Source organism: Antechinus flavipes, chromosome 3, assembly GCF_016432865.1.
Source record: "Antechinus flavipes isolate AdamAnt ecotype Samford, QLD, Australia chromosome 3, AdamAnt_v2, whole genome shotgun sequence".
NCBI classification, from domain to species: Eukaryota; Metazoa; Chordata; class Mammalia; order Dasyuromorphia; family Dasyuridae; genus Antechinus; species Antechinus flavipes.
The window spans coordinates 563908947-563930672 of NC_067400.1; the positions used below are offsets into that span (position 1 = coordinate 563908947).

Sequence of the window (21726 nt, forward strand, 5' to 3'; positions counted from 1 at the left end):
CCACCCCCCCTCATCATCAGTAGCTGGAGCTGTTCCCATTCCCAGGCCACTGAATTCTCCCTTCTGTGTTGGAGGTACAAGCCCCTAGTCTAAGAGGTGGGGGACACTTACTATTCAGTCTCCAATCTGAAACAGCTTGGTTGTTAAGTGCTCCTGATGTCTCCCAGACAAAGGCAAGTTTTACTTCGCAGATACCTTTAAACTTTCAACAGTGTGACTGAGGTAGGATATGGAAGACAATATCACTTAAGTGAAAAAATGCCACTGACACTATCAAATTTAAATAAGCATTTAATTAGGATTTCATTAGTATTTAATATTGCTTTTTTTTTTCAGTTCCAAAAAGTTAAATTTCCACTTCTTAGCAGATTTGTAAAGTACAATATTAACTTTATACAAAATGAGCAATTAAGCAAACACCATTATTTCACATTCTTCAAAAATACAAATTCATATGTACTCGTTTTTTGGGTTTGGAGGGTTCTTCCTTTGGAAGTACTGAACCTGTAACTAACATTTTCACATTGCTCAGTGGAAGTCAGTTGTTCCCATGTTTCATATTTAAATAAATTCCTTTGATATAGACATTTACATAATCCTAATAAAACTGATATCCAGGATTTTAAAAACCATGATGGAAAGCTTGGGCCTATGATAAGTGTGTCAGAAGTGAAAACAATAGAGTGTCAGCGCCTGGTTAGATGATGTAGGCTTGATCACAGCAGGCCTCCTCCTGACTTCCTCCCAAACAGAGCTAGGAGTCCTCACCCCCCACCTCCAAGAACCTGCTACTCTTTCCAGGATACTACAACACTGGATGTGAGTGGTTGAGTCAGGCAGAAAGAGCTGCAGGCACAAGGACAGAAAAGGAAAGAGGTCAAGAGAAGGTGGTGACTTTGGACCACAGTTGGGGATAACAAGGATATTGAGAAAACAAAAAACATCCACATCATCCCACCTCCTGCCCCCAAGCCCAGTCTGATTCTGCCAAAAAATGTCCCATGAAAAAGTTCCTTGTAACAACAGCATAAGCTGCGTTGAGTTTAAAGGACTAGAAGTAGAATACGTCCAGCAGACTGCTGGGGAATACAACAGATCAGGCTTAGAAATCTGGAGACAAGAACAAGAGCTTAGACTTCATACATTCTGACATCAATATCCAGTTTAATTTGCATTTTCAGTGCAGACAGAATCCAACTGTAGAACAGGAGATACAGTGAGATAAAATACTAAAAATTAGGATTAGCCCAGCCCACAATCATCACCTTAAAAACTATGGATCACACTGGGAAAAATTTCCCTTCAAATATGTCAAAGGGAACATTCCAAAAGAAGACTTAACCAATCAGAAATATAGGTATCATTCCTCTTGCTCTCTCTCCCTCCCTTCCTCAAATCAAGGAAGGGTTAGCTCCTTAGCTTACTCATAGCAGAAGTCACTTGGATATTTGCTTTACAGGGAACAGTCCATTTTGTTTGGAATTTTACTTTAAAACTTTTCATTTGAGTGACTTTTCAATAAGATGAAATCGAGGGATTAAGGGCTATTCTCTATCTTGGACAAATCACCTTATAGGCCTGAGGTTAATACTACAGCTCAGTTTACTGGAGCCAATGAATGCTGAGGGAGTTTCTTTTTGTGGACTAAGAGGAGGGAAGAGGATAACTATACTTCCTAGAGCTGGGAATGGTTCCTTCTTCCTCAATACAAATATTTGTGATTGGAAGTCCAGTAAGACATTTAACAGTGCTGCTGCAGTTACAAAAACTCATTAATTCCCTGACTCGATAGGAGTCTTTATAACAAGACAATGGCCCTGACTGCCAGTATAAAAGTCTAGAAGGTGCAAAGTTTCTGCCCCAAGACCAACTTGTCCCTTCCCTTTAGGCTTTTCTCACTGCCCTTCCAGGGCAGGAGAAAGACAATGAACTGCAGCTGAAAAGAGGATGTGTCTGTGTAAGGGGATGATCTCCAAACAGGCCAAGGGAAAAGTGATGAGCAGCAGCTCTTCAGAGGAGAGCCCCTCTCCCCCCTTTCAGCCCAGGGAACAGGGAGAGGGTTTGCATAGATTTTGTAGTTAGTTGCTAGGAATGCATAATAGTGTTTCCTTACAGACAGGGCACCATGAATTGTGGAACTGAACAACACCGAGCTTGGGCCAGGCCAAGGCAAGGTCTGCATGGGGTAACATCCACCAAACAACAAGTATTGCACCAAGGTAAGTGCTTTTCTCTTCACGCCTCCATTTTCTCAGAGAAAAAAAAAAATAAAACTTTGTGGAAAATATATATACAAAAGAAATTGCAGCAATCGGGTTAAGGATAACATAACCTAAAGTGCTTTTTAATTTTTATTATTTCTTTACTATACCAGTATGAGGTTCTGCAAACTCATCTCTCTGGAAACATTCAGCATTGTACCAAGTCTCTCCAATGAAACCTTAGCCTCCGTTATTCCAAACCAGTCTGTAGGTCCTCACTCTGACCCTCCAAGCCATAGGCACACCTAGAGGTTCCTATGCTGGAGTCCTCTGACCCCTTGAGGATTCTACACTTCCTATTTCCTTTCTTATAGTACCATGAACTCCTTCTGGAAAAGGCAGAACTGAATAAATACCCCCAACCCTAGTGACCAAACCAGTGGTTTCCCAGGAGGTAAGTGGCTGTGAAGCTATACAGGGAGGAGCCAGGAAGCCTCTCCTCATCATATCCCCTCCCCCTCTTTTGCTTATTCCAGAAGGAGACTCTTCATGGATGGGCACAAGCACACAAGCTTGCACACATATGCGCGCGCTCACACACACACACACACACACACACACACACCCAGACACACACCCTCTGAGAACCAGCTGTCCTCTGGACTGGAATTTGGAGCACAGTCCAACTTGAGAACACAGTTTAAGGCAGCTTGGTGGTGCCCGCCAAGGCCAACTTTCCTTGCCAACCATCTCAGCCCATCAACTCTAATTTGTGGCATTAAACAATTACCAAAGAAGCAGTGAGATAAGGCATGCCTAAATTACCCTTGCAGGCCAGAAGACCCACAGTACCTCTGCAGTCTCCATAGGGACCCCAGTCTCACCAATTTAAGAAACCAAACCCCCAACAAAGGCTCTTTCTGGTCCCAATCCAACTCTGAGCTTGCTACCCTACCCTTGTTAGGAGCCTTGGAGAGGATGCCCAGCCCAGAGTTCATGTAGACAAGGAAGTAAGTTTCTTTTACATCCACAGGAAGCTGAAGAGACTGGAACGGAAGACCACCCTCCCAGAGGAATGGCCCTGCCTCATGATTCTGCTCATCCTCACTACCATTTTAAGGGAATTCCTGATTTATCAAAAGCTGAATGGATCTCAGAGCTCTGATCGCTGTAATCTGGACAATCTCTTGTTGTTTAATGATCATGAGGTTTCCATACATACTTGCTAGACCAAAACTTAAGGTGTCACCAAGAGACAAAATCCTTAATTTGTTCAACTAGAAAGGTCTGTTCATTGGAACCACAGCATGTGGCTTTTTTTACCCTCTTCCTCTGCTCAGATGGTCCCGTCTGACAGTTACAGGAGCTGGCATCTAGAAACCATCGATAGAATCATGCTGTGACTATCAAAAGAGGCAGTTCCAAATATGCCTCAACCTTCCTGGGTCCAAGCCTGAAACCTCAATGAGCCAGAGTCTTATTGGAAAAGGAGCTAGGTCTGTTCAGATGCAGAGGAGATGGGAAGGTGAGCCCAGTACATTGCAGCTCCTCCCCCACCCTTCTGGACCTGAACAGGATGTTTCCAATTGTAAAAGGAGTTTGTGTGTTTGTGTGTGTAGAGTGAGAGGATCTTTGAGCTGTCAATAAAACACCATGGACAGTTGCAAAGATAGCATAGGTTCAGCTCCTTCAAGGAAGCCTCTCTACTACAATCAAGTTATTGATCCTTCTATACACAAAATATTACTGAATGTACCACACTGCAATAAAAGGCAGCCCCTCTCTTCTAGAAGATAAGACTTCTTCTACCCCTTTCAACAACTTTTGAGCAGCCTTAGCTTCCTTGCTCAAGAAAGGCAAATAATTCCCACTGATTAAACCTATCTTGCTCCTCAGAACAGTAACAACCTTTTCTGGGGTGGAGTAGATAGGGGAAAGGGCAGGGAATCTCCCGAACATCCTGATAAAGATGCCTGAAGCTCAGAGATAAAACTGACAATCTCAGGCATCTGCATGACTGTCCCTGAATGCTGGCTTGGGAAATGAAAGAGGCAAATATGTTTTTGTGGTCATTGATGGCTAGGGATCAATGAGGAATTCGAGCCCTTGGAAGAAGGAAGAAGATAAAACTCTTAGCTATCCTTGGCTTAAATATGTGGGGTCTGCATCTGGCTCATGGGACATCCTATTCCCTTCAAATAGGAAACAGGAAGGAAAAGGACTACAGAGGAGGCAGAAGGTCCAGCCTGTTTCCTGGGTGGAACTACATTTCTGAATTCTATGGGCAAAGATGTTACTGCTCTTATGACTAAGTCATTAGAGCCCTTTGACATAAAACAACAAAAACTATAAGATACTGTTCTTAAATGAAATGACTTGGAGCCTTAGCCAGAGAGAAGTGAATAAAATTCTATAAAGATCAAATTTTTTTTTTCTTTTTTCTTTTTTTATATAATGCAACATAACAAAACATTCCAAATTGGGACGGGGGCGGGGGGAGAAACACCTTATTGCAACACTTCAGGCTTTTTGGTGGAAGGGGGATTTTTTTTTTTTTTTTTTTTTTTTTTTTTGCTTTACTTTACCCTGAGTAGGTTAGAAGATCATAGTTTTCATATCAAATTACTAAGCTATGTTGCACATGTCAACAGAGAAATTATACTCGCTTGCATTAGTAAGGACACAGGGCAAAACCAGACAGGAAGCAGCTGATTTGCTGAACTAGGATCCCAACTAGGGTAGCCTGTCCAGGCAACTTCACTCCTCTGAAGACTTCCTTCAATTTTCACCTCATTCTGACAAAGTCGACCCACCTTTGCTCTGCAAAGATGAAGTGGTCCGAGAGAGAGGGTGAAAAGTCAGCAAAGAGATTCTACACCAAACATAGTGGCCAGCTCAAAGGTACAAACAGGGATCCTTTCACTCCCTGAAAGGCACCACAACCTACAGCTCCCAATAGACAAAAGAGATCCTGGAAGAGCCAAGGAGACAAAGAAACTGTGACCACCTTGCTAATGTCCACCCTGAAAACACTACATCCTAGTGCTGGTCTTCCACTCAGCACAAACCAGTGTCCTGCCTGGGCTCCACCCCAAACAGCAGGTCCCTGTACTCTCTGCAGCCACTGGCCTCAGCCTTCCCTGAGGCTCCCTTGCTATACCAATCACTCTTGGGTCCTAACCAACACACATGGCTTCTTCCTCTACTACCACTTTTCCCCCTCTTAGGGATCACTGGCCTACATTTCAGTTTGTGGCTGAGTCTCAAATCTACCTCAGGAGCTGTAATGAGACTACATTGCCAAAACTGCAAATGCCCCAACACAAGTAATAATCTAAGATTGATGGAAACCACACCCCTTTCAATTTAGAAATTTTATGCGTACGAGTAACCTTAATTTCCATGTTCACATGACAATAAGCAAAAGTGACATACAGTGCAGCCAAAATAGTTCATTTATAACTTAGCTTTTTTTTTTGTTTGTTTTTTTTTGTTTTGTTTTTTGTTGTTGGGTTTTTTTTTTTTTTCTCCAAAGATAGGTTCCTTAAAATGGACATCCCTGGGATGGGAATAAAGAAATGATGTCTGAGAAGTATGACTTCCCAACAGCAAACCTCTTCATCCTTCAAATTCCTGGCCCCCAGATAAAGAGGCCATTTGTTCTTGTAGCCCTGCTCGTCATCCTTCTTAGAAGTGAGCGAGCCAAGGATGCTTCATTTAGCAAAGCTGCTGGTCAAGCCAATATCCTCCTCCCCCTGCAGTAGTGCTTCAATGGGAATCAGGTTGGATGGGGTGTCCGGACTCTGGAGGGACAGGAACTCTGATACGTCCATGGCACTTAATGACTCAGTCTGAGAGTCTGAGGGGTTCTCTGCCTGTCTGCTCCGGCTGCCAGAAGGGGAGGAGGATGAGGAGGATGAGGATGATGATGACAATGTGGCAGAAGAAGAGGAAAAAGTCTGGGGGGGTAAATGGAGAGATGGGCCATCAGGGACCCGAAGGCTGGGCTCTGGAGGAGGCGGTGAGGAGCAGCCCTTCCTCCTGCTGCTGCTGCTGCTGCTGCTGCTGCCAGCAACCCGGTCCTTGGCAGAGTCCCGGCACGCACACTGACACTGACAGGCCTCCTCCTGTTTGATGATGATCACAGGAACACTGAGGCCAATCTGCTGCACGGAGCTCCCTGGGAAAGAGCAAAGGGGAAGAATGGTCTCCGCTCTAGTGGGGAGGAGAGTGTGGAGCAGGGGATCTTAATCGGGGCTCCAGAAACCTCAAACATTGAAGGTCCATGAATTTGGATGGGAAAACCAAAAGGTAACCTTCTTTCTGAGAAGGGGCTATCCCAGAATTCATTAAGTTCTCAAAAAGACAAAAAGACTAAGAACTTTCTCAAGTGCTGGATTTGGAAACCTGATTTCAACCATAAGCCTGCTTCTGCTACTTGTTTTGGGGGATTTTTTTTTTTTTGACCTGTGATTTCACAGGTATTGGAAAGGAAAAACAAAGAAAACTGCCTCTATACATGTAAGACAGTCTTTTCTGCAACTAAAAAGTTAATCAGTCTCTCAAGGGGTGAGTGTTGTGGAAGCAGGTGTGGCTACGATCTTAGGATACAGCAGGGGAAGTGGGAAGAGCCCTGGCCAGGAAGAAGTCAAGAAACCCAGGTTTCAGTCAAGAATTCTACTCCTAATTCCAATATAACTTAGGCAAGCACTCCCCCTAGCTAGGGGAAATCAGGGAATGAGATGTGAATGTTACACATATCTGCTCAGACAGCTGTTAAAAGGATCAAAGGAGATAACATATAAAATGCATCTCATAATATATATAGCAAAATGCTCCATCTTTTAAGAACTAACAGTGATAATTAAGATCAAGGTCTGATGTGGGTACAATCCTTAACTAGGTTTGATGGGGAAGGGAGAACTGAGCACTAAGGTGTTAATTCCCAGGGAAACTAGAAGACAGGCAAAGGAGCTCATAGTTGCCCTTCTTTCAACAATAAAACAAGATTCATAACTTTTTTGGCTCCGACAAAGAAAGAACCTGGTTCTATCATAAACTCAAAATTACAAAGGTGAAGTCACAGACAGAAAAAGAAGTACATTTACCTTCTAATAAGCAAGAAGAATGTACTGTCAAGTTGAGTGATGCTAATAAAATATGATAAGGCTGCAAAGCTGGCTAAGCCAAGTCAACCACACATGTTCTCAAGGGTTCACTTTCTCTGGAAGGAAAGAGGCAATTCACTTACCTGCACTACCAGTGACAGGTACTGCAGTGGTAAAAAACACTTTCTCCACTTTTGAGGCCTGTTGCTGAAAAATAAAAGTAAAATCAAACTTGGGATGATTAAAACAAGGTAGATGTACAAAGAAGGCAGCCTTTTCCATACCAGCTCCTGCCACCCAGAACCTGAGCTAGCGGAATCCTCCTGACAGGAGGCCATGCTCACTTGTGTTTCTGGACTTTCATTGTGAGGGCACCAGCCTGCTAATAATACTGAAAGTCAAGCAGGATGGGGAAACCACTTATCAGGGATGTGGATTCAGGGAAAGATGGAACTAGGTGGCTTCAACAGGCCTCTCCACAGAAACATTTAATAAAAACACTTTCAGAATGGTTCTCAAAGGACCCAACAGATGCTGTTGTCTGGGTCCTTGGAATGAGTATAAGACTGGGCCTTTTCTAGCAGCCTGGCTTTGTCTCAGAGAGGAAACATTCCAGGAGAGCCATTTTGGGCTGTATGTAAAGGGAATAAACCAACGGCAGGATATTCCTTCCAATAACTAGAACCAAATTTAAAGTTGTTTGGCTTTGCAATTTTCTAATACAACATTCTCAGACATTTCCATCCTCCTAGCATAAAAACATTCGTAAGAACCAGGTAAGAAAACCTGGATTCATATCAGCTCTGATACTTATGAGTTGCAAACTAATCTGTGCCCTGCGACCTCGACTAAGTTATTTAAACCTCTCACCCCAAAATTAAATTGGACTAGCTGATCAAGCACGCAATCAATGAACACTGACCTACATACTAGGCATCATGCTAAGTTTTAAGGATACAACAACAACAGAATTTCAAGGAGCTTGTTACACAACTGGTGTAGAAGGTCTCTCTCCCCTGAGGGTTCAAGCACTCCACTGCTCCAAATACAAATCCCTCCACACGCTTTACATATCCATACAACTCAGTGTCTAGTACTCACAATTTGCTCTTGATTTTGGGGAGAGCCAGTTGCACCATTGAGTATCCACTGTAAATTCTGGTCTCCCATAACTATGCTGGACTGCAGAATAGCCGTGCTGGGAGTTGGGGTGATGGTGATGGTGGGGTTACTTGTCAGAACAGGGGTAGCCCCCAGAGGCAGAGTCTGAACCAGAGATGGCATGGCCTCAGTGGTGGTTGGGGGTGCCGCAGTTACTGGGGGAGCCCCAGATACGACAGAAAGTCCTGGCACAAGGGGCTGCGATGGCTGAGGATGCGGAAGAAACTCTTGGTGATTAGCAGCAAACTGTGTGCTGTGGGCAACTGGCCCTTCTGGAGGTTGTAAGATAGCAGGGGGGGTCCCAAATGCAGCTGGCTGGGAACCAGTTCCTATGGAGGGAGCAGTCAGAGGAGGAGGCGCAGGAGGCGCAGAGGCAGGTAGTGCAGACTGGGGAGGCTCGGAGATGCCAGGCTGCAGTACAAGTGGAAGAGATAAAGATCCTGAATCTCCCGTGGAGGGTGCAACAGCGGTGACTGACTCTGTATCACCATTAAAACTTTCAATCAAGGCAGCTGGCAAGAAAAAGAAATAGGAATGTATACACTGAGTTTCCCAAGCCTAGGCCAACCCCCAGACCCTACCCCCAACACACACAGAGCAGTCACTGATGCACCTCCAGTAGTCATGGCTCCTCAAAGCATCCCTGTCTGCAGGCAGCTTTTGTTTTTCACATCGGGAAAAGGTGACCAAAGCCACAAATTCCACTGGAACCTCAGAAATGAAATTTGAGGCTCTGTGCCACAGCAGGAAAATCTCAAGTCCTGAAGCTTTGCTTAGGAACCTCTCGGACTTCTACCTCTGGGCCTGCTCTTCTGGAGCAGGAGCAATAAGTTGACCTGCTGTCCCTGGAGAGGAGACTCTTTAAAGAACGTAGTCTAGGTCAGTAATATGGACCCATATGGGCCTCTAGTCTGTCTCTGCCTCAAAGATGAGCATGCTAAGCCCAAAGCAAATCTCCTTCATCCTTAAGTCAGTGGGACATCACAGCTACAGGGATGAAAATTTTAAAAATCCTTGGCTTTTAGAAAAAGATCAGTGAGGTCATGTGAACTGACAGACCCCCCCTTAGAGGGCCCATATTAAGCATTTGGACTACTCTCATGACAACTTCATGCTCAATTAGGGAACAAACCTGTCTGCTTGTTTTCCTGGATTATAGGATCATCGGAGTTCTGGAACATTGATTCAAAGATGATTGCTGGTGAAATTGTGCTAAGGTCTTGGCCATGTGTCTAGGAAAGGAAACATGTCAAAATGTGAGGGAGAATAAAAAGGAATGCCTCCTACTTACATGTGTCAGAGCCCCAGGAAGAACATGGCCCTCTGGAGCAAGATGGGACCTTTGCAAAAGGTAGGAAGGTACAGTGGAAAGAAAGCTGGGCTTGGAAATCTGCCTTTTAATTCTAATTTGGGACTTCTTCTTTCTCTTTCCTCCCCCTCCACTCCAAGCTGCTCTTCCTTTGTCTCTTACCACATCTCTGTGGCCTGAGGAAGTTACTCTTCCCCTGTGGGTCAGTTTCCTCCTCTGTATAATCAGCAAGTTGGACTAAATGATCTTTAATGTGCTTTCTAGCACTAAACCTATAATTCTAGGACTATAGTCATTACTGGGGAACTTGCCTATAGTTATAAAGATTAATGGCAAAGCACAGAGCAAAACAGGGTCAGCAAATTTCCAGTCCACTAGTCTTTCTCCATCTCATGAGCAAGAGTGTTTTGTCATCATGTTCTACACCTGGAGTAGGGTCCCAACTTTTCCACCATACATCCTACCCTAGGTTTCTGTAGCACTCTCATGTCTTCCAGATACATAGTGGAAATCAATCTCTCTCTTGTCTCTTTGTCAGGGATCTCCACGCACCAGGCTGGATTCATTGTTCCTATGACCTTCATTAATCAAGAAGGAGCTTATCAGTGTCAGGCGATCTAGCAGGGAAAGGTAGACCTTTTCTATCACATTATGGGAATTGTAGAAGAGGGGTGTTGCCAGTCCAGTGCCTCTTACATCCTTAAACCATAGCACCCTGCCTGGGGGCCTCAAGGCTCCAGAATATTCTTCAATAAGGCAAAGTCTTAGGGCCCCTTAAGATGATCTGAGAGATTATAAGCAGACATTGGAATCCAAGATATTCAGGTATCTCAGCATAAAGTCTAACCTCCTACCCAGTGCTGACTCCCTTTTATCACATCCCTGAGCCAAGGTCATCAAGACCATCAGTTTACTTGAATACCTTCAGTCATGTTGTTAATTCCTATTTATTCTGTACCACACCACATGTGGCAAAGCAGCACTCTGTTGGGGAACAGTGGGCTTTCCAGGATGTGCCAAGAAAGCACATATATTGACAGGTCTGACTAATAATAAGGTCTGACACAGAGGCTCACAAGTCTGGCAGCCAAAGGCAAGCCCAGCAGTGGGCTTCATCAGCAGAAGGCTCATCAATAGGAATTAATTATTTTTTGGCCCATTGTCATTCCATATGATTTCTTCAAATGGGGAAAAAAATTACCCAAAGAATCAGGTCTTCAAAAGGAAGAATGACATTGGTATAATTCTGAGAATCATACCAAACGGTCTATATAAGCAGTGACTGAAGGCATAGATTTGTCAAGCCATTCACTGGGATGGTGGGAACATTTCCTAATCCTAACAGAGTATATTAGAGCTATTAGACTGAGACAAAGAATGGTTTTCCTCTTGTGCGGTCAGGGCTTTGCTTCAACATAGCTTCACAAAAACCAACCACTGAAAAGCACCTAGTCATATAAAATACTCAGCACATAGTAAGTAGGCCCTCACAAATATCTGCTGAATAAATGTTCTAAATTATCTGGAGGAGGGTGAACCCCAAATCACAGGAGCCTCTCTTTGAAGAGACAATGCCTTGGCAACCCAAGAGCAGAACTGCATAGTAAGGCAAATAGGATGAAAGTAAGAAGATCAACCAAGTCCAGAGGAAGACCAAAACTATTGTTTTTGTTTGTTTGTTTGTTTTGTTTTTGACATTGATTTCAGTCCCACCTATCTCAATGGACACAAATTACACTTACTGTATTGGAATTTTCTCGTAGCTCAGAATCCTTGGATTTGAGGCTCAAGTCGCTCAGACAAAGGGAGTGGTTTGTGTCCTGCAGTATTAAAAAAAAAAAAAGAAATCCAAATCAGCATTTATAGATGTATTTCCCAGCAACCATCAGTCCAAAGCCTTAAGGGCTTCCTTCATTTACCAAAAAGCAAGTCACTTAATTATAAACCTGATTAACCCTTTATAAAAATAGGCTGCAGAGACAAGTTTCCAAAGCACAGCAAGAACAGCTATACTTTAGGCTAGCAGTTCTCAGATGTCTGGAGCTATGAACCACTTCAATACAGCCTATGATCCAGAAGACTCTAGCCATCACCACAAAAAACAATCTCCCGCTTTGGATGAGAGTAACTTCTCTGATTTCATCTGTGGTAACTCTGCTCTGTGGCAGGTCCTAACACTTCCACCCCTTATAAGATGCTTCCACCCTTTGTAAGACAACACACTTCATAAACTGCTGTGGTCAGAATGACTCATTACATGGAGCCAACCTTCTGGGGTTGAGCTTGATGGAACATTGAATATTAGAATTAGGAGGGACCTCTGAGGTCACCTAAACCCAGGACACAGGTCCTTTCTACAATCAAGGCTCTTCCTACTCTCCTCCACTTCTGAGAAACCCTGGCTTCCATTGGGACTTAATTCAAATACTACCTTTTGCAAGATAACTTTTTTGGTCCCCCCCAGCTTCTAGAACCTTCCACTAACTTACATTCCATCTACGCAAATGTATCTTGTGTAATTATGCAAATGTTGTCTCCTCTATAATCTTAGTCAATCAACAAATATTTAAGTTCCTGCTATGTACTAGGCACTGGGCTAAACATGGGCTAAACACTGGAGATACAAAGAAAGGGGAAAAAAAGTCCCTTCCCTCAGAGAGCTTATAAGCTCTTTGTATCTCGTAACACTTAAACCAATGCCAGGCATTTTTTAAAAAGTTTATTGATTGATAGTCATTCACTGTTGGAAAACTCCCAAAAATATGGCATTTACTTAACATTTCTGGAAACAGTCCATCTATGAATGGGTCTCTTCAGAAATCTACAGTTCCTTCTCCTGGCTCTGCCCTCTGGGAATGAACACAGCAAACTGGAGCCTTCTGAAGCTCCCTATAAATCCTTCCATATTAGAAACAGGAATATAACAAAAGAGATTCTATAGACAAGCAGGAAGACAACCAAAGACCAACAGATTTCTCTGGAAAAGCCAATGCTCAGTTGCATTCTGTATCACTGAAGGCTATAGAGGCCCTAAGAATAAGAACAGCAAAGTCCTTTTGCAGAGGGAGGAGATTACAAGCATAGAATCTACACACAATGGTGGAGGCAGCAGGAGTCCTAGTTTTGCTGAATTGTTTATTCCTCTCTTTCATTACTACAAACTCCTCTCCAGGGAGGGGAGAAATAAATTTGAAAATATATTATGACACATAAAAATAATTAAAAATATTTTTTAAAGTCAGTACATTGCAAATTGCAGAGTAAGATATGAAGGCAGCAAAGAATCAAGAGCTTCATTTTACAAAAGCCTAGAATGAGCCCCAGTCAGCCAGGGTAAGGGAGGAGTAGGGGGAATGGCAGTCCAAGATCTCTTTATTAGCAAGCAGGAATCAGGGTGAGTCAATTGACCTTTATATTATGATATAGATAGATAGATATAGATATGGTCTTAAATCTGTAAATATGTTCTTAAATCTGAAAAAGGGGATAATAATCCACTCCCTGCCTCACATGGCTATGTGACAGAGATGCTTTATAATCACAAAGCATCACACAAATGAGTCCTTGGAAACTGAATCTAGATGAATTTCAGGATTCTTTTTCCTGTCAAAAGACACATCCATCTAAATACAGTTTGCTACCTTCTAAACAATAAAAATTTAGTGAAAGAATAAACTTTAAAACATGCTTACCATATCATTACACAAAGCAGCCAAGCGGTTATCCTATATTACAGAGCTTAAAGCATAGAAATGGGAGACAGGAAAGGGAACAAAGAATCCCATACCTCAGACATGCTATTTGGAAGTACATTATATGAATGTCCTTTGTTATCATGTCCTTTCATATGACTTTTCAGACTGTATTGGGTGCTGAATGTCTTCTCACAGCCATTACTGGGGCAGAAAAAGGGTCTTTCACCTGGAGAAAGGACAAAGTTATTTTTACCCTAAGTTAGCTTTACCTTAAATGGACTTTGTTCGCTTCCCAGACCTATTTACCCAGGCACAGAGTGACAAAAGGAGAGCTTGTTACTACCTCACTCTGTCAATTCTGAATAGGCAAAACTCTGAACACAATCTGGTACTCCAAAGTTTAATTGGATGAACAATTCTTCTTGTGTTCTATGTTACAAGTACTCTTGCATTTTCCACCATTTCCTGGGGATAAGATTATTGATGAAACAGCAGGACAGAGTAGAAACAGGACTTCACCATGAAAATCAGGACTACTGTCTTCCTAGGTGAGATTGAGCAAGTGTTCTCCCTCGCTGAAATTCAGTTTCATCTTCTTTATAAATAAGGGTATCAAACAAAATGATCTCCAAGGTCTCTTTCAGTTCTAAGTTCTATGATCTGACCTTTGAAAGTCATGTATCCATGTGGGAAGCTAAGCACAATTCTGTAAACCATTAACAACTGAAAGCTTGGGATCATAAAGAGCCGGGTTCAGTCCTGACCCTGCTTCCTTTTTAGCTTTGGGACGCCAGGCAAGTCTTTGATCTTTATTTGTCGCATGGAAATAACAAAACAACTAATACACTGGGCTATTATGAGGAACAAACAAAAACACATATTTAAACAATTTGAATCATATTACCATTGCATTTATAGTAAAAGAAAACTCAAGATGGATTTAAAACAACAAACTCACCAGTGTGTGTTCGGACGTGTGTTTTAAGGTGATGGCTTGCTGCAAATGCCTTCCCACAGCCATCATGATCACACCTGAACCAGTCATTTAAAAACAAAGAAATAGCAACCATTAGCTAAGGGGGAATTCCACCACCAATGACTTATGTACACACCTACATTCAAACAACACTTCACAGAAGGCAACGGAATGAAGCCTCAGTGATCTATCAGAATTCAGAGGAATCAGGTACAGAGTTTAAAAAGAAAAAAAGCTAAACTAGCAGTGGGTAGCCCCAGTGCTGTACACTTTATGCCAGGGTGAGATCTTTCGCTCAGTACTTTTCAGAACAGCATTTTCGTCCACATAGCTGCCCAAGTGATTCTACTTATTTTGGATCTGACCATATCACTCCCCTTCTCAATAATTTCCAGTGGCTCCCTAGTATCCCTATAATAAATTAAAACTCTTCCATTTGGCTTTTACGGGTCCTTCACAGTTTAGCCTCAACCTTTTTCCAGCCTATCCCATGTTACTCCCCTCCCTTCAGACTTCCTTCTAGCTGAACCGGCCCTTCTTGCTCTTTTTCACATTCCACATTCCATATTTTTTCCCCAAACCTTTCCCCAGGGCAGGCATCCTGGGTCTGGAATACACCCCAGCCCTGAAGGAAAAATGTCAATCCATTCCAACCTAATCAAGTCAAGCTGATTAGGTTGGAATGGATTGACATTTTTCCTTCAGGGCTGGTTCTTGACTGATCATCTTGACCATAAGCTGTAGAACCGGGGACAGCTATGTGACTTCAGGCTGCAATAATACCTACTTCACAAGGTTCCTGGGAGGATTCACTGGATGTAACATATAAAGTATTTTGCAAAATCTTAAAATTACCAAGATACTGAATCATTATTGTTTCTTCAACTAGTAAATGAATAGAATTAAGTGAATACAACGCAAATGAACACTCTGACCTACTCCACAGGATTATTGTGATAGTCAAGTAAGATTATAAAAAGTGATAAATATAAAACTTGAGCTGTTTTCACAATCAGTTTGTATTTATGATCCATCCCCTGGCCTCAACAAGTACAATGTACCCTCGAGTCATTCATGGCCAGTATTGGAGGAGATGTTCTTACTGGGTAGAAAGACTAATAAGAAGTTTCCCCAACTGAAAAAAGGAGAAATATAACTATATATGAAGAAACCCAACAGAAACTTGGTTTGTGTTCAACAGCCCTGTGGATTTAAAGTGACTCAGTAACCTACCGAAATGGCTTCTCTCCTGTGTGGGTTCGAATGTGCTTTCTCAGATCACTGAGCGTGGTGAAGTACTTGCTGCAGCCTTCTGATTCACAGTTAAAGGTTTTCCCCGTATGCAACCGCTGGTGTGCTTTCAGTCTGCAAAACACCCAGGAAAATTCTCTTTAAAGTTATTTAATCTCTACTTTTCTGGGCCAGGTCAGGATATTTCCGGATTGTTTTTCAGGAATCCCAACACATCTTTATGCCTTTAATATTGTCAAGATATTAGGCGATACCCTGTTTTCTAGAGCTAAGAACTATTATTAAATCATTTTTGCTTCCTCAACTATTAAATGAACACTCTGACCTATTCCACAGGATTATTATGATAGTCAAATAAGATTATACAAAGTGATAAATAGAAAACTTGAGCTGTTTTCATAACCAGTCTGTATTTATGATCCATCTCCCCGGCCCCAGACAGTATTGTAGTACCCTTGAGTCATCATGGCCAGTATTGGAGGTGATGCAACAAGCAAATTATCCCTGACCCTGGCACAACAACAATCTTTTGCACACACCTTCTGGCTGATCTACTGCACTGCCCTGAGCAGCACCAGGTATTCTCTGAGCTTGCACAAGCACTGAACAAGAACCATGTTCTGGCTGTGAAGCTCTGCTATGTATGAAATCAAATTTGTCTCATTGTTACTGTTAGCCCTCATTGTCAGGACTCCAGTGATATACACACATATATAATTATTGAGATATCCCCACATTGCCTTGGGTCCCCCACCACAGGCTCCGGCACACACTTCCTTGCTTACAAACCATTCCCCTCACTTAAAAATTACTCCTGTTTGGTACCCAACCTCCTTGTCTCTAGCCTACTCTGCTTGGCTTTGGCCATCCACAGGTTACAGATCTGTTTGGTTCTGTTCAGTTGACAAGACACAGGACTGGAAGGGCAGCACATGCATAAAGGAGACTGGTTGTGGGCACTAACAGGGAACCAGTACCTAACTGCTTCCTGGATTCCCTTTCTTGCTGTTTTTTGATACTGACCTCCTGGGACATACTGGGTGTCTGGGTATGACACTCCTCTGCATCTGTATATTTCTATTAGTAGTTGTTTTTTTCTATTGTTCAGCCCCCTCCTTCTTTCCCCCATTTTACTTCTAACAGCAGCTGGTCCCTGATATGCTAAGCATGATCAGATTTGGAGAACAGACAAATGTGCAAACTGCTCAGGAGGGGGATGGGAAAGGAAAATAGCTCTACATTAGCAAGAAGAAAATTCAAAAGAAAGGTCATGATGTCTCACCTCCAGTCCCTTCCCCATACTATTCAGAACCAAAGCAGACAGCTCTCCGTGTGGCTGAGAGAAGCTCTCTATGCCCCACAGAGGAACAAAATTACTCAGTACAAGAAACTAAAATCTTCTGAAAAGAACTTTAGTCCATGAGACAAAAAAATTAAACATAGGTATATTCTCACCTGAAGCAAAAGACATCTGAAAATCTGGACTTACAAAAAGGATACTGGAGAAACTGCTAACTGCAGACATTTAAAATGATTAGCTAGCACTAGTACCAAACAGGCAAAATAAATGGCATAATCCTCCCTTCTAGTACCAACTGTTAAGTTTTCCAGGAAATATTTTCTATGAATTCTATAAGAAGGTTTATCTGGGAATTTGTAAGAAGTATCAACTGAGTCATAGCTAAAAGGATCAAGTTATCAAATGATTTGAGCTTATAAAGATTTCATTTACATACAATTCTAAAGTTTCATAAATGCCTCTTGTTTACTTTAGTCATTTCCCAGTATTATCTTCCACCCTGCTTCCCAACCCTCCCTTGAAACAAAGAAAATCTATTAAGCAAAATCAACCAAGGTGATCACTTTATCTGCCTCCCTCTCCCAGGAGGGAAGATGACACACAATGATTCAGAAACACATCCATCATACAAAGTGGGAGGAAGAAGGAACTGACCTGTACAATGTATTGAATGCCTTCTCGCAGCCCTGCACATCACACTCAAATGGCTTTTCCTTCGTGTGTACTCGCACATGGATCTTGAGACTGTATGAGGTGAGGAAGGCTTTGCCACAGCCCTCCTGGTTGCAGACAAAAGTATACTCGCCCCGGTGGGTCTTCTGATGGGTGCGCAGGTTGCCCGCCGTGCTGTAAGTGCGAGGGCAGCCCTCAAAGGTGCACTGGTACCGCTTCACCTAACACAAAAACTTGCCCAGTCAGTGGGGTAGAAGGGCTGATTGCAAACTAATTCCCCCCACATTCCCCACGTCCCATTCCAGAAGATGCCTAAAGGAAGCACCTACCTCCCTGCCACAGCTTACTCTGTCACTTCAAGGATCTACAATCTCTATCCACTGGCATAAATCACAGCTTATAACTGAACAGATGGCTTTTAAGAGACACCAAATAAAAAAATTCACAACCTTCAGCTAACCTAGCAATGACCCTCTCTAATCACTTAGGCTGGTTCTCACAGAACATACACATATCCCACCCAGTCTTTAGAGCTTGGCTAGAGATGATGCAGCTTTTGCTCCATTGCCATAATTCCCAAGAAATCCAAGTTACTTCCTTGCTATAAATCTGAAAATTTAGCGTTATTTCTGTGACACTTCTCCACCAAAGTCCTACTTATTGTGGTGGAGCTAGGTTCTTGAAGACTATGCCAAATAAGGTGCCAGTCCTGGAGAATGGACTTACCCAAGCTGGAAATGTTTGAGTATAGGGCTAGCAACAAACTCCTTGTGGGTCTCTTAAGGAACAGCTCAGTTCAGCTCAGAGACCCAGACACCAGAATGGCCACAGTCACTCACTCAGACCACCTAAGTAACAGCGAATATATCAACAAGCATTCCTCCTTTATAAAATGCACGTTCAAAGAAAAAAGAAAGCATGGCAATACATCAAGAATCTGTGACGCGGCTCTACAAACCACCCACACCAGTGCAGTTCAGAATCTGTCTATAATGTCAAATCAGAGACTTGAGTAGGGCTCAGATGAGCTCAATGATTTGCACATGGTCTATCTCATGGCTAAGTGTCACAGGCAGGATCTGAGCTGGTTTCCTCAATCTATTCTGTCTATCTACATCATGATATCTTAAAAATGACTTTTATATGTTTATTGTTCTTGGGAATGAGCAATGTAGGAAAACTAAGCTTTGAGCAACTGAATATTCTCAGGTAAATAAACCAAACACATATTTGTTGTCTAAGGTTGGTTATGAATCTAGTATATATTATTTTTATGATATTCTCTTCCATCAAAATTCTTATGTTATCACACCAGATTCTCCAAATATAACTTGTATCCTTCATCACAATTAGGTGACTCAAAAAACTTACAAGAACATTAACCTAAGAATAAGAAGACTTGGGTTCTAATTCCAGGTTTGACATTGATTATGTGATCGGAAACAAGCCATAATTTCTTTTGAGCTTCAGTATAATCATGCATAAAACAAGGGGATTAGGTTAGATACTCCCTGAGGTCCCTTCCTCAACATTAGTATTCTGTGATTCTAAGAATGCCTAAAAATAAATCCAAATTTATCCTGATAATTTGCTCTTTCAACAAAAATTAAAGCTTCAAATATATAAGTTCCAAATCTAAAAGAAAAGTTAATGAGCAATAAACTTAGTAGAATATTCTAAGGCAAAATATTTGCCAATCCCTGATATCTACTCCATTCCTAGCCTTGCCCTTGTCCTAGTCTCTTCTTCCTTTCTTTGGTTGCCTCAATTTCATCATCAACCATCAGCTCCTTAATTCTTTACAAACTAGCTTTCACCATGTTATTAAATTGGTATTCCTTAAAGTCCCCAAAAATGGCCTTATCGACAAATCCCATTTTCTATTTGTCAGCTTTTATTTTTCTTGACAAGTGCCAATCTTTGACTCACAGATGACAATCCCTATAGCTTTGTTCATTCAGTCGCCTTAATTAGGTTCCACTTTCTTCCCCCACCTACAGAAAAGCATGCTTTCAATCCTCTTGTTTTAGTCTTAAAAAGAGAATTTTCTTTTTAAAATTTTATTTCTGAATACTATTTTATTTTTCCAATTACATATAAAGATAGTTTTTAACATTCAATTCTGTAAGATCTTGTGTTCCAATTTTTTTTTTCTCTCTTCTCTTCCCCTTCTTCCTCCCCAAGACAGTATTCCGATATAGGCTATATATGTACAATCATTTTATACATATTTGCATATTAGTCATGTTTTGAAAGAAAAAAATCACACCAGAAAGAAAAAGGCAAACAAAAGAAGAATATTTCACCCATAGAGTCCTCCATCATATTTTGTGGCTTCAACTATTATAAGTTAGTTGCTTTCCAAATCTACATCTCTGGCCCTGACTTCTTTCTTAAACTACAGCCTCACAGTAATAGTAGACAACAAAAATTAATACTGATACAATCTCTACCATGTTTGAGATTCTAAGTACTTTGCAACTATTATTTCAACTGATCCTCACAACAACCCTGGGAAGTAGGTGCTATTATTAGTCACATTTTACAGAAGAGGAAACTGAACTTATACAAGGTCATATGACTGAGACAAGATTTGAACTCAGATCTCCCCGACTCCAGGCCTGATGTTCTAGGTGTACCATCTAGCTCCCAGATAGCTAATTATCTATTACCATCTCTACTTGAATGTCCTGGTATTTTAAACCTCTCTCACCTTTTCCTAAATTCTCCTATTCACACTTTCCTATTCCAGTCCATGGCACCATTTCCTCAATCACTCTTTATCACGTTCACTCTTTCCTGATTATGTCCTACATGTTCTTGCCTCTTCTCCTTTTCTCAGGCTTAAAATATCCTTCTCTCTCTTCTACTTATTTATAAACTACCTAACCTTAAAACACAACTCCTCTATGAAGTCTCAGTCAAGTATTCCAGATTTGGGCGATTATTTCCTTTTATGAACTTGAGTTCCAGCAAATACATTGCCACTCAATTGATGGTTAGCACACCAATTCTACTTTCTCCCTTCTTTTACCTCTCCTTTCCCCTCTCCATGTAATTACTTATGGGACAAGGACTGATGACAAACCCTTTGTGCTTCCAATAGGAAAGGGTACCTTAGATGACTGAGATTCCTTCCAATTCAAAAGGGTTTACGTTTCTTTGTACCCACAAATCTAAACACACATAGAAGGCACAATAAATATTTCTTAACTTTGACAATGTTATCACAGTTTCATTACATTATCTATTTTTGTTCTGTAATACCTAACTAGGATTTAGCATGTAGAATCACAATACCAATATGTTCACAAGTTACATATCCATCTGATGCTACTAAAGAAACCTAAAGAGTTTGAGTTTTTAAAGTCGAAAGAACTAGGCTTTGAATGGAACCAAAGTTTCCATGACCTAATGAAAAAGAGTTTATGACAAGAAAGAAGAGTATTGCCAGTCTTCAGTCTCCTCAAAAATCATATGATGAATGGGACTCTAGATCAACAAAGTATAAATTCCCCTTATTCTTTCTTTTGCTTGAATCAGTTAAGCCTAGAAGTTTAAATGGAGGGAGTGTGGCAGGGTCAGTTGCAGATTTTTCCTGCACTTCCATTTCAAAATGGAAGCTGTGATGTCTCTACTGGATCTGTAACCCAAAGAGATTGTAAAAAAGGGAAAACGATCCACACCTGCAAAAATGTTTATAGCAGCCCTTTTTGTAGTGAAAAGGAATTGGAAATGGAATGGATACCCATCAGATGGGGAATGGCTGAGTAAGTTGTGATATAGGAATGTGATGAAATATTATTGCTCTATAAGATAAGACAACAGACTGATATTAGAAAAGTCTGGAAAGACTCACACGAACAGATGTTAAGTGAAGTGAGCAGAACCAAGAAATCCTTGCACACAGCAACAAGATTATGTGAGCATCAACTATGATGGACTTTTCAACAATGAGGTGATTCAAGACAATTCCAATTGACTTATGATGGAATGAGCCATCTGCATCCATTTAATCCAGATGTGGATCAAAGCACAGTATCTTTACCTTTT

General features: G+C 41.6%; 1 protein-coding gene across 2 annotated transcripts in view; it reads right to left on the bottom strand.

Moving 5' to 3' along the window:
* Positions 1-273: 273 nt before the first annotated feature.
* MTF1 (metal regulatory transcription factor 1) overlaps positions 274-21726 on the bottom strand; it is a 32529-nt gene continuing 11076 nt past the window's right edge. Inside the window, exons 3-12 of one of the 2 annotated variants that reach the window (XM_051987731.1) lie at positions 17656-17894; positions 15684-15815; positions 14433-14506; positions 13567-13700; positions 11522-11599; positions 10244-10357; positions 9603-9702; positions 8411-8982; positions 7453-7516; positions 274-6381 (exon numbers count right to left, since the gene is read on the bottom strand). In XM_051987731.1, coding sequence (XP_051843691.1) covers positions 5915-6381; positions 7453-7516; positions 8411-8982; positions 9603-9702; positions 10244-10357; positions 11522-11599; positions 13567-13700; positions 14433-14506; positions 15684-15815; positions 17656-17894 — 1974 coding nt within the window. In that variant the 3' untranslated portion in view covers positions 274-5914. The remainder of the gene's footprint in view (positions 6382-7452; positions 7517-8410; positions 8983-9602; positions 9703-10243; positions 10358-11521; positions 11600-13566; positions 13701-14432; positions 14507-15683; positions 15816-17655; positions 17895-21726) is intronic. The other variant, XM_051987732.1, reaches the window with a different exon arrangement.